The sequence below is a fragment of the Heloderma suspectum genome, chromosome 3, assembly GCF_057233095.1.
Source record: "Heloderma suspectum isolate Gila_16-S chromosome 3, 16-S_ref, whole genome shotgun sequence".
NCBI classification, from domain to species: Eukaryota; Metazoa; Chordata; class Lepidosauria; order Squamata; family Helodermatidae; genus Heloderma; species Heloderma suspectum.
Window position 1 is genome coordinate 211,675,055 of NC_139460.1, and position 13,179 is coordinate 211,688,233.

General features: G+C 45.0%; 1 protein-coding gene across 1 annotated transcript in view; it reads left to right on the forward strand.

Moving 5' to 3' along the window:
• Window positions 1-13,179, forward strand: part of MYPN (myopalladin) — a 126,868-nt gene that overhangs the window by 76,587 nt on the left and 37,102 nt on the right. Inside the window, exons 5-10 of the mRNA XM_084841889.1 lie at window positions 1,012-1,138; window positions 4,551-4,622; window positions 5,545-5,686; window positions 6,747-6,770; window positions 8,963-9,079; window positions 12,321-12,690. Coding sequence (XP_084698015.1) covers window positions 1,012-1,138; window positions 4,551-4,622; window positions 5,545-5,686; window positions 6,747-6,770; window positions 8,963-9,079; window positions 12,321-12,690 — 852 coding nt within the window. The remainder of the gene's footprint in view (window positions 1-1,011; window positions 1,139-4,550; window positions 4,623-5,544; window positions 5,687-6,746; window positions 6,771-8,962; window positions 9,080-12,320; window positions 12,691-13,179) is intronic.

Sequence of the window (13,179 nt, forward strand, 5' to 3'; positions counted from 1 at the left end):
TAAAATAATGGCTTAGCCTGGAAAGAGCCATTCCTCCTCCTTTCCCGGAAGCCACATAAGTCATTATAAAAACCAGTGGGGGTGGGGGGTCTTCCTCTTTTAATTAGCCTTGTTTCAATTGTGCATGTGTACTTGCAGCTGCCTCCAGCGCTCACACATATTTGTTCTGGGAGTACCGCAAGTAGCTACCCCTACAGTTTGTAAAACAGCAAAATTAGCATGTGGAAAGCAATCCCCAAGTATACCTTGGCCTCTAAAGGAGAGTAGTATTGGTGGTTCCTGCCACCCATGGGTACCAACTCTGGGTTGTTTCTCCCACAACAACACAGCATTCTGGGTTTGCATGTCATGCGCCCCTGGTTGTTTAGCCCCAGCCGGAGTCATCAGGTGCAGAAAGCAGCAGGCTTGCTTACTCCCGCTTTGTTCACAACAACACAAAGGCTTTTCCATCAGTGCCCCGCTCAGTTTGGGGGGTGGGGGCTTTCCCCATTCAGAACATTCCAGACCAATCTCAGTATCAAGAAACCATCTTTAACAATCAGCTTCCCTAAAGAAACATTTACTGATCATTAAGGAACATTAACAACCAGCTGCCTTGAGTGCCATTTTCTTGCCAGAAAGACCAGGTATAAATCGAATAAATAAAATAATCAGCCAGTCATTCCGGCCCCTTGACACTCTTGTCCAAACTCAACTGAGATCCAGCTTTGCTTCAAAGCAAACCCACAACAATGTGTTCTTGAAGGAAGCATCATCTTGAGGCATTCATTCCCAGAGAAAACGGGAAATTTGGCTTTTAAGATGCTGTTTGCAATCGACAGTTTTTATAAGTACTTGCATTAAAAATTGTGTGTGTGTGTGTGTGCGCGCGTCTGCTGCCCAATTCATGGGGTACTTCTTTAGTAAATAAAAAGGATTTTAAAAATCTGCTAATCAAAACGATTCATCAAATATTGCAGCCTTATGAAGGCACATTGCTTTCTTTGTAAATATGTCTTCTCGTTTTCCCAGATACCAAAACCGCACAAAGATCTCTTCAAACGTGCCCCCTCCTCCTGTTAACACCATGGTCACCCATCAAGAAGCACCCAAACCACAACCTTCAATGATACATCCTGTGTCAATACCTGTCCACCATGTAAGAGAGATGAATATGCTGTATCATTAAAGAAAGAGACTCTCCTAGGGCTCGTTCACACGGAGCTTTTATCCTACAATTGGGATTGCCCCTTCATGGAAGTTTGCAGGCTCTTTACATGATGCTGTGAACCTGCTATGACCCTCCAGGGCATCTCCTGCATTAAATGCCCTTTGTTCCGTTTTTTAAATAGATTGCAGATAATGAGCTATCAAATTACCCCCGTTGTGTTCCGCTTCAGTTTCTTCTGTGAAAAGACGAAAAGCGGCAAGCAGAGGAGCGAGATCAATGAAAGATAATGGAAGACTCAGATACAAGGAGGGGGAAAGGAAGCACATGAAAAAGGGAGTCGTGACCCTGCATTTAAAACGGAAGCAGAATGCCCCGTTTTAAATGCAGGATTTTAGGTTGGTGTAGAGATGCCCCTAAACTGCAGAGGGCAGAGCTTGTTATCCGTTGCATGGTCTTCCATTGTGGCACCATCACACTGTTATTTTTGTTGATGTTTCGGGGGAAGTTGTAAGAACAAAAGAAAGCAAGAGAAAGACAGATGCAGAGAGAATGAGGATAAGTTATTTTGAGAGAGAGAATAAGAGTATAGCTATTTTGTTATTAAAAATGAAAAGAACAAAATAATGGATTGGGCCCAGACTTAGAGCAGACCCACTGAAATCAATGGGACATGTTAGTCCCACTGTTTTCAATAGGTCCAGTCTAAGTATGACTAAGTCTGAATCTAACCCAGTGAGAGGAAACCAGTAATCAAGAGTGTACGCCTATATGCATCTACTCAGAAGTAAGCTTCACTGAATTAAATGGACTTACTTCCAAGTAAGGAGGTTTGGGATTGCAGCCTAAAGCCTTCCTTCTGCCCACCCCCTCACCTGGGAACAACAACTGAAATTCAACAGCCACTTAAGAGAGGCTATTCAAGGGTCGAGCAATAGGCTCAGCATTGCTTGTTGTTGTTCAGTCGTTAAGTCGTGTGGGACTCTTCGTGACCCCATGGACCATAGCACGCCAGGCCTTCCTGTCCTCCGCTCTCACTACTTCATCACTAAGGGTGCTTCCAGATGGAGGGGCCTTAGCATTAACCGCCAGAAGGCACTGAACAGCTATTCTGTCTTTTTTTTACTTAACGGATTTTCCACAGTAAGAAAAAAGATGGAAGAAGTGGAAGGGAATCATGGGAGGATTATGAGAGGAATATGTCATCTGCTAGAACCCCTGTAAAATTCTGTGAATAAGGCAGGGCAACAGCAAGGTAAAAGCCTTGACTGGAAGCACCCTAATCCCCACTTCTACGCTCATGAAAGAATACACTAGGCTGAACTTACAAGGTGGAAACATTTACATGAATGCTGTTGGGAACCTTTGTTGAGCAGGACTTACTTGTGAGTAAACATAGGAAGATCTTGACCGTGTGGATGGACATTGCTAGATCATATTGCACTATATTATGTGCTTGTGTGGAACCTGTTTTAATTTTGCTTCCAGCTAATGTAAGGAAAACAGTGCTTCAGCACTAAAGGGCTCCAATGTAAAAACAGCCTTATAGTGCAATCCTATACATGTCTACTCAGAAGTTAGTCTCATTGAGCTCAATGGGCCTTACTACCAGGTAAATAAGTACAGGATTGCAGCCTTAGCTGCTGTGACCTAGTGGTACAAGGAGGCTTTCCTAACTAGTCTCCCTGCAGTCCCCTCCTTTGGCTAGAGCAGGCTGACTTAACATTCCTGAGATCATCAGTTCAAGACCTGCTGCAGACCCCCACAAAGAGGGAGTAAGGTGGATTGATATAGGTTTAAAGATGGGTCCCTCTCCAGATCTGAAAAGGCTGAAAATTGTGGTTGTAAGTAGCACCGTTTTTCTGTGGCATGGATCCTTCTGTGGCAAAGTATCATGTCCCATAGTATTGCTGAAAATAGATGTTCATAGTGCATGGCTTTAAAGGAGAACTCATAGATGAGGAGATGCATAGAGATTTCTACAAATTATTAGCAGCCCTGAAGTTGGAATAGTCAGCTGGAAGGGTTTTTTTTCCATTCAGGAATGTCAAACCTTGGTGCAGTTAGGTAATTTTAGATACCTTTAGTCTTGCTTCACAGTTTAGTAAGGTCTCCCTGGTACGTTTGGAGGCCCTCGTGCTCGTTCTGCTGTGTGGGGCCCTGGTCTTCAGCCCCAAAGTCCTGCTTTCAGTCAGGGCTGGCCCTGCCATTAGTCAGGGTGAAGCAGTTGCCTCAGACTGCAGATGCTGGGAGGTGGCAGCAAGGTGTTGGAGGAGAGATCTGTGTACCTCATGGCCTGCCCTATGGTCTGTAGGTTAGCCTGCTGCCTTCAGGTTCAATGGAGGATGCTGTTCCATCACCATCACAATCTAGTCAGCTTTTGTAAATGAAATGGGAGAGGGTGCCATCTTGTTCTTTGCCTCAGGCAGCAAAATGTCTTGGGCTAGTCCTGCTTTCAGTGCGCCACTGATGGTGAATGAGTGTGCCTCACTTGCCCCAGTACCCATTGCAGATCCCGTCACCCCCAAACACCTTGTTGGAACCATGTCATTTCTCTGAGACAAGGCAAGAAGGAATGGGAGAAATTCTGAACTCTCTGCTTCCTTTAGGGCAAGAATGTTATATTAGGGGTATTCAACATTTTTGGCCCAAAGGGCTGCATCAGGTGTCTGCTGGGGTGGTGAGGTCCGCACATGCACACTCACACACATTCATATGCAGTTTGTTCACACACCACTCACACTGTGTTTGACTTATATACATTGTAATATTTAGAAACCTTCAGAGATGAGCAACTTGTGCTGCATTCCCTTGGGCATAATCTGCCAGGGGCCTCGTATGCCCCTCTCACATACACACTCACTCACATATACACACACCTACTCACCCACAGTTTTAACCCTTCCCTTCCCTCTGCTGCCACCAGAGAAAGAAAGAAAAAAGAGACAACACTCCAGGAACAGGCTGTGTGTTTTCTACCATGGCAGCCTTGTTCCTAGAGCATCCTAGGAAGCAGGCAGGAACCTTCTAGCACTGCCTCCTAAGATGCTGTAGGAACGAGGCTTCTGTGGCAGGAACTATGGACCCCATTTCTAGAGCTTTTTTCCTCTCTTTTTTGGGGACAGCAGCAAATGCTGGCATGGAGGCAGTGCCAGACAGGGCTTGTGGGAGGTTATATTAGAGAGCCAAGCACATGTTCCACAACATAGTGCTAAATTATCTAATTGCATACACTCCTTTCTACATAGTGTATTGGTTTTCCCATGGACTTCTTTATTAATCTGGATCTGTGGAAACAAATGCTACATCAGAGTAACATCAGAGTCAGCACTGGGTTGCCCTAATTGTACTGCCTGATACCTACTACATAACTGTATCTTAATGTTTGCTTTTTAACCTCCAGAGTCAGAGCCCCACTAGCTATTTACAAGGACTGGATGGAAGACCCATAATAGCTGCTCCGGTGTTTACTAAGGTAACTTGCTTGTTTTACCTTTTCAAAATGAGAAACAAAAAGATGTTATAGCAGGATCTTTGCCATGTCCAGGCTATTTGTCCTATTATAAAATATATCTGTGAAGGTCCGAGATTATATTATCAAGCTTCATGTTCTAGGTAATTTTTAAGCAGTCCTATTTGAAAACATTGTATAATTCCCCTCTACAAAGTAAAGAAAGTCTCTAGTATATATAGTCACTCAGAGGCATCTTCTTGCTATAATGCAGAGAACTATTTGCATACAATTATTCTCAGCTTTTTGAAAAAATATTTTATCATATATAGAGAGTGCATTTTATAAGAAGATACGACATTTATACAAAACCCTCATCAGAATTATCTAACATTCCCACAAAATATAATTCAGAACATGTAGCTAATATAATGTTCATGGAGGATAAGGCTGTTAATGGAAGGTAGTCCTGATGGCTATATGCTACCTCCAGTATCAAAGGCAGTATGCCTGTGTACCCCAGTAGCTGGGGAACTTGGGTGGGAGGGGGGTGCTATTGCACTCATGTTCTATATGTGAGTTTCCCACAGGCAGCTGGTTGGCCACTGTGTGAACAGAATGCTGGACTAGATAGACCCTTGGTCCGATCCTGCATGGCTCTTCGTATGTTCTTATAATGTTACACAGGTTAAAAACAACAACAATTATACAGTGTAGAATCACATACCAAAAAAGGGTAAAAAAAGAGACACGTTTGAAAACTTAATCACATTTTAACAAGGGAAATGTTCCTATCTGTTAATAGCCAAGTTGTTTCTAGTTCTCACAAAGGGGCACTGGACAATAGAAAGGCAGTGTTTTCTCTACAATCAATTAAATTGACATTTTCTGTTATTCTCAGTTTTTAATTTCCCCAAAACAACATCATGGTCTGTCTCTGTTTTAGATGCTACAGGACATATCAGCCTCTGAAGGTCAGCTGGTTGTGTTTGAATGCAGAGTGAAAGGAGCTCCTTCTCCAAAAGTTGAATGGTACAGAGAAGGGACATTGATAGAAGACTCTCCAGACTTCAGAATATTGCAGAAAAGTATGCTTTACAGCTGTTACAGACATTTATCTGAAAAGGTCAATGCTACTCAGAGTTATAGAATTATTTTATTTTATTTATTTTTGCTGCATGCTGGATGTAAATGCTCCTGAACAATAAAAAAAACCCAGTGAGACATAGTATTCCCAGCCCTACAATTATTTGCCACAATTCCTCCAAATAGTAGTAATTAGTATTTCTAGATGGAATTTCAAGTGTTCAAAGTATTTACCATGTATTATGTCAATAATCCTTCCAACAGCCCTGCAGTATATGTCAGCATTATCATCCCCATACGGTGGTGGGTAAAGCTGAGAGAATAGTAGCTTGTGTAAGAGCAATTTCTGACCACTAAGGCCTAATGGGATTTGCATGCAGCACCAGGCCACCACGTATGGAACAAGTTGTACCATGTGTACAACCACCTGTGAAAGGCTGCCACATCGGGGAAGAGTGTGGATTGGATCCAGATTTAGTAGACTCACTGAAATCAGTGGGACTTAGGTTAGTCATGACCCAGATTTCAATGGGTCTACTCGATCCATGAGTAAATCTGGATCCAACCATAAATTCTGAAACCTAATACCACTTGCACCAGGCTGTGCACTGTCTAGCATGGCTGCCCATGCACAAGATGCTGTACCAAATAATATATGCACAACTTTGTGCTGACCAATAATGGACTTCTGGATTGCTATCTCTGAATACAACACAAACAGAGAGAAGCAGTGGAATGGATTTTGCATTCAAACTCTGCATTAGCACCCTGGCAGTCATTTCAGAGACCAGTAGTCAGGACTAGATTTCTCCAGTGAAACCAACAAGCACCAGTTTTGAAGTTCATAATTGGCATTGAAAATTGAGATGCAACTCCTAACAATGCTATGATCATGTGTGTCACTGTGGCTGAATCCAAAGGAGTTGCTACATTTACTTTATATAGGGAAAATGAGCTGTTGAGCCTGCTGAAATATATAATTTCTTGAGTGAACTTTGGGAAAACACTGTGCGCACCAAAATAAATATTGAATTGAGTCACATTTCTTTTTCTTTCCATTAGAACCTCGCTCTATGGCTGAGCCAGGTAGGTATATTCCTATATCTGAATATGCACGAATGCCCAATTATTTCAGTCTTGCAAAATCCAGCTCCATGACTGCAAAGAAACAGGATGAAACAACAGTTATGACTGTGGTGCAGTGATCCTGTTTCACCTGTAGAAAGTGCACAGATGATGCCATGGCTGAAGTTCTGCAAAATGCTCATGGAAAGTAGATCACATGGATAGGGGGAGGCTGTATTAGAGAGCCATGCACACGTTCCATGACATAGTGCTAAATTATCAAATTGCATGACTCCTCTCTACGAGGTGTATTCAGAATGCTGGATTGCCTGTTATGTTTGTAGCTAGGGGCAGGGGCAAGGCTGCCACTTTTTACACTGATTTCTGTTGATTCTAACAGACAAATGTTATTTGCTGTAAAGCTTTCCCTTAAACATTCATCTGCAACTGTCAACCTCACCGAGCACCTAAGGCTGTGACCCTGTACCCACTTACCGGGGAGTAAGCCCTACTAACACAATTGGACTTGCTCCTGAGTAGACATGTGTAGGATTGTATTTGTTACTCATAAGTAAGCCCCACTTAATTCAATGAAGTTTACTCTCCACTTCAATGGGGCTGACTCCCAGTTAAATGATCGCAGCATAAAACTTGGAAAGTCTGCTAAACCTAACACCAAGTATACTCATTTGAGTTTAAGGCTTCCATTCTCTTCTGCAGTACTGGCTCCAGGTTTTTGAGGGTACTTGGGCAAGACACCCTCAATGAGCCCCCTTCCTCAATGACTCTGCTTTCTCACCACCCTTGTCACCAGCTGCACTTGCTCCCCATCTTCTTTCTTGCCATTTCTACCACTTGCTTGCTTGACAGGCAAGGGAGCCAGTGAGCAAACAGGCAGGGGCATCTGCTCCTCCTCCTCCTCACCACCACCACTGTGGTCTGGCCCAGAGCAAGAGACAGGTGAACAAGCAGGGTGTAATCCTGAAGAGGAGGAGTAAGTCCAGGGGGCTCTGGTCAGTGGGCCCCTGCTCGGATGTGGGACTTTGGCTGGTGCCCAACCATGCCTATCCTTCATGCATGCCCTGCTCTTCTGAGATTATCCTTATTTCAGATCTAAGGATTATTATTTCACCCAGCTAGATGTGAATGAAATAGTCCATATGAAGTCCCTTATTTTCTTTGGGGCCAAATGTATACCAGATGATGTAGGATGGTGCTATTTTTATCCTGCTTGCCAGTTGGAGAGTATTGTGTCACACCTCAGGCCATGCCAGTTATTCTCTCTTAACCCTCGGCTCCCCACATCCCTACCCCACTCATGAAATATGAGAGCGCCACTTCAAGCATTCCAGCTCTGAAACTGGAGAATGCCATGTCAAGAATTCCACTTCCAAGAGGTGAATCCTAACTGGAACTAGATTTGTCAGTGCCTTCAGGACCAGGGCAGTCAGTGCTGGCTTAGAGGGCATGGACACCCCGTAGAGTGCCATACTCTAGTGAGCCATTCCTCTCCGGACTCAATTGATGGGGTGGGGGTGGAGGGAGGTACTCTGTGTGCCCTCCAAAATGTGTTTGAGGAAAATAGGCACACTTGTATGCACATCATGAGAGAGAGCTCCTCATAAAAAGTGGCATGGATGAGTTGCTCTTGCAGGCCCCGGCAGATGGCATGCCACCTGCCAAAGAATGTTGAAAGCATTCACCTCCAACTGTTCATTTTTCATGCCACCAAAAGCACATGGTTGCTTTCCAGACCTCTTGATCAGATTTAAACCCCATGGGACTCAAGAAAGTTCAACTCCGCACTGGATTGCATCCATGTATTTTTTTTACATATTGCCACTACAAAAAGCAACAACCAATTAGTATGCTTTGGTTGTGTCCCCAATTCTGCAGTTTTCAGAACTTAAAATCCAGGTGTACTTGCGAAATGTTCAGATGAGGTACCGAAGGGGAAAGAATCTTCCTGTTCTTTCTGTCCCTTTCTATTGCGTTATGTCAGGGGTGGGGAACCTCATGCCTGGGAGCCAAATCCAGCCGTGCTGGGGCCCCAGTCCTGCCATATGGCCACACCCCCTTTCCCCAGCAACAGCCCCTTTCCGCCAATCACCAGTCATGTGGAGGCTTCCCAGCATTTGTGCATGGCTGGTTTGGTTAGTTTAGTCCTCCCTGATGTGAGGAAAAGGTGCTAATTTTGTTCTTGTGTTTTTCAGAGGAGATTTGCACATTGGTCATCGCTGAGGTATTTTCAGAAGATTCTGGGAGTTTTACATGTACCGCAAGCAATAAGTATGGGACAGTCTCCAGTACGGCTCATCTAAATGTAAAGGGTAAGAGATTATTTTAAGAAACCCTTTACAATAGTCATAGACATATCAGTGGGTGATCTGGACTTCAGACGATGTGTAAAGGATTCTAGATTCAGCAAAGGAGCAACATTTCTCCATTACATTTACTCCAGTGTGAATGTATAAACATTTACTAAATATTTCAGACCAAACCCTGCAGGATTTTGGTTAAATGTATTGACCCAAAGACTCCAATTTCATTAAAAGTAGCATCATACAGAGCCCTCCCTAATGCTTAGATCCACTGGTTAGGGTGGGGGTGGAGGTTAGGATGGGGCAGAGGTGCTCTCTTATTTATTTATTTATTTATTAAATTTATTAATCGCCCATCTGACTGGTCACCCAGCCACTCTGGGTGATGTACAACCCACCATAAAACAATTTAAAACAATAAAATTTTACCATATTTTTTTTTTAAAATACCCTAACCCACCCCAAATGCCTGCCTGAACAACCACGTTTTTAATGCATGACGGAAGCTCATTAAAGAGGGGGCATGACGGAGACCCCTAGGGAGGGAGTTCCACAGAGTGGGGGCCACCACAGAAAAGGCCCTCTCCCTCGTCCCCACCAGTCTAGCTGTCCTGGCTGATGGGACAGAGAGAAGGCCATCCGAGGCTGATCTTGTTAAGCGGCCTGTCTGGTGTTGCTGGAGGCGCTCCTTAAGATAGGCTGGGCCGGAACCACATAGGGTTTTAAAGGTCAAAACCAACACCTTGAATTTGGCCCGGAAAACAACTGGTAACCAGTGCAACTCCTTCAGCACTGGAGTGATGTGATCTCGCCGGCGGCTGCCTTTAATCAGGTGAGCCGCCGCGTTCTGTACCAGCTGCAGCTTCCGAACCATCTTCAAGGGTAACCCCACGTAGAGCGCATTACAGTAGTCTAAATGAGAGGAGACCAGGGCATGTACTACCGATGGGAGCAGATGGTCGGGAAGGAAGGGGCGCAGCCGCCGTATCAGATGGAGTTGATACAGCGCTGTCCGGCTCACAGCTGACACCTGAGCCTCCATGGACAGCTGGGAGTCCAAAATGACCCCCAGGCTGCGGACCTGGTCTTTCAAGGGTAGCCGTACCCCATTCAACACTCTTGCCAGTGGACAGGAGCTCAACTGGTGAGGGAGGCTCTGGCTTCCCTGGTGTCCTGATTCTACCTGCGGAAAGTTACACTGGTAGTGTTCCTGTCAGTGGTAGCAAGTGTAAGGTCCCAAAAATGGAGCATTCTGGGGGTGGGGTGGGCCAGAGCCAGGGTTGGATTCACTGGATCCAAAGCCACTCCATTCCCTTGACAGGGCCCTGTGTTGGGCCCCTCAAGTACACCAGCTTTGAGTTGGTGTAGATAATCCCCCCTCCCATTACTTCCAATGAGTGGGGGGGCATTTAATATGAAAAGATCCACCAGGGCCGTGTCTCCATAACAACGGAAGGAGGAGTGGCTTGCCGCATTTTTCTAGAAGCAGATTTTGGTCTGGGCAGGGCTCCGTGAGGGTGTGCATCACCCCATTTTAAGTCACTTCACACAACATACTTCCTCGTTGAAGTGAATGTCATCTGAGTGGCAGGGGCTGCTCTACAAATGAGAGAGGCTTTCCCCCACTCCAACCTCCTCTCCATAACAACGGAAGGAGGAGTGGCTTACCGCATTTTTCTAGAAGCCGATTTTGGTCTGGGCAGGGCTCCGTGAGGGTGTGCATCACCCCATTTTAAGTCGCTTCACACAACATACTTCCTCGTTGAAGTGAATGTCATCTGAGTGGCAGGGGCTGCTCTACAAATGAGAGAGGCTTTCCCCCACTCCAACCTCCTCTCCATAACAACGGAAGGAGGAGTGGCTTACCGCATTTTTCTAGAAGCTGATTTTGGTCTGGGCAGGGCTCCGTGAGGGTGTGCATCACCCCATTTTAAGTCGCTTCACACAACATACTTCCTCGTTGAAGTGAATGTCATCTGAGTGGCAGGGGCTGCTCTACAATTGAGAGAGGCTTTCCCCCACTCCAACCTCCTCCCCCCTTTCTCCATATTGGAGGGGGGCAGGAATTACTTCCTATGAGCACATTTGGCAGACAAGCCTCATTGAGGACAATAGGTGTTACTTCTGAGTAGACACTAATTGGTTTGTGCTAGGAAACACCCTTTGACTGGGGTCATGATGAAAGGCACACTCCTGGGCAGGGCTAGCATACCCAAGGTAAATGCAGGGGCTGAGGCACACAACAACTATACCAGGGAGAACCCGACTTAAGGAAAATAATCGGACTTCAAGCAGTCTCAGGAAATCCGGTTGTTCCCTGATAAGCTCCGGGGTGGCTGCTGGATGGCTACGACATCATGTATCCCTAATTACCTCAATATGCAGCCGGCTCGGAGTAAATCATTGGTGGAGACATCTCCCAGACTGAAAAACCAGCAGGCCTTGGAATGAGGTCATATATCAGGGGTAGGCAACTCTGAGTGGTCTGGGGGCTATTTTTGCTTCCCAGCCCCCCACCCAAGCCCTTGCAGGCCACACTTCAGGGAGGAGCGAAGCAATGAATTTATGACATAGATCCATTGCTTCACTCCTCCCTGACCACACTTAGGATTGTACTGACAGTAGCTAAAACAAAAAACCGGATTCCCCCACCCCCTGCCCACAGTGTTTCAGAAATATTGATGAATTTGCAATAATGTGTTTGTGAAAATGAGGAGGAGTGGTTCCCAGACTCCCCAAACCAACTTAAAATACATGTCATGATCCACACTTCCATTGGGGCTCAGTCTGATGCCTGTTTAATATTCTCAGGCCTCCTTTCAAAACTCCAGTCACCCACTCAGGATCCAGAAATGTGACTTCTATCTCTGTGTTTTCACTATTTTCCCATATATTTTCCACCATCATTGTGGGGCTAAAGGAATGACAGGCAACTGTAGCTGCTCCCAACAGATCACCCCTGCCAAACAAGGCTTCTTTGCTCCACCTTCAAGGGAGTCAGGTTTAAAGCATTTCAGATCACTCTGATTAGTACAGTCATGCTGGCAGTTTAGCATATTTGGGTCATAAGCAGCACCAGAGGGAAAGTGAGTGGGGACAGACACCTCCTTATCAGTAGGACACTCCCCCTTCTCCCACTATTTTGTATTTCTTTCAGAAATCTAACATCTGGGACAAAACTCACTCCCCCACCCCTAGTATATTTCTTCCGGTGCTGCCACTAACACCTATATAATGCTTGCTATTCCAGGACCTGAGGACCAGAACAGTAATGCTGCCCTTCATACTATCAGTTCAATCAGTTTAGTTGCTGCTGAGCACCAGCCTTTAGCACCAGGCCCTTTGTTCCCATTGGTGGATCAGCCTCCAAAACCTAAACTGGAAGGAGTTCTTATAAACCACAATGAGCCCCGGTCAAGTTCCAAGATAGGCCTTCATGTGCACTTTAAGCTGCCAGAAGATGATAAAAGAAGTGAAGCCTCATCAGAAGATGGAAGAGGGCCTACAAATCAAATCAGACCAAACTGCTTCCCAGATAAGATCAATGGGCAGATATTTAAAAGTCAGGAGCCAACCTCACCTTCAAAAGAACCACCTCCAGTGCTGGCTAAACCAAAATTGTAAGTAAGAACACATTTGTAAAGCTTTAGCAGATTGGTAGCCATGTGTCCTGTTTTACAGAGGGCTCTCAGAGGACAGTCCTCTATTTGAAGGGCTGTCCAGTTCAAGTCTGGTTTAAGATAACCCTAAGAAAGGAGAGCAGCCGGGGCCTAGAAGGTGCCCATCCACAGTGAGCACCTGGAGAGTAGACAGAGCAGCAGGCACATGGGTCAGCTGGTTACAGTCTTCCCCTCTATGTTATTGTATTTATAGTAATTCTTTCTAAATTTGCATCTATACATATAAATTTGCATGTGCAAATTTTATGCAAAGTGGTGCCCTCTTTTTTGGTGATGCGTTTCCTCTTTTTTTGGAGGTATGTAAGTGACCAGCCTATTTAGCAGTGTTTGAAAGATTTTCATTGTTACTTATTCTGTTCTTATTTCACACTGAAATGAAAGCACTGCATTTTGCAAAACGTTAACATGCTGTACCTTCTTGAAAAACAA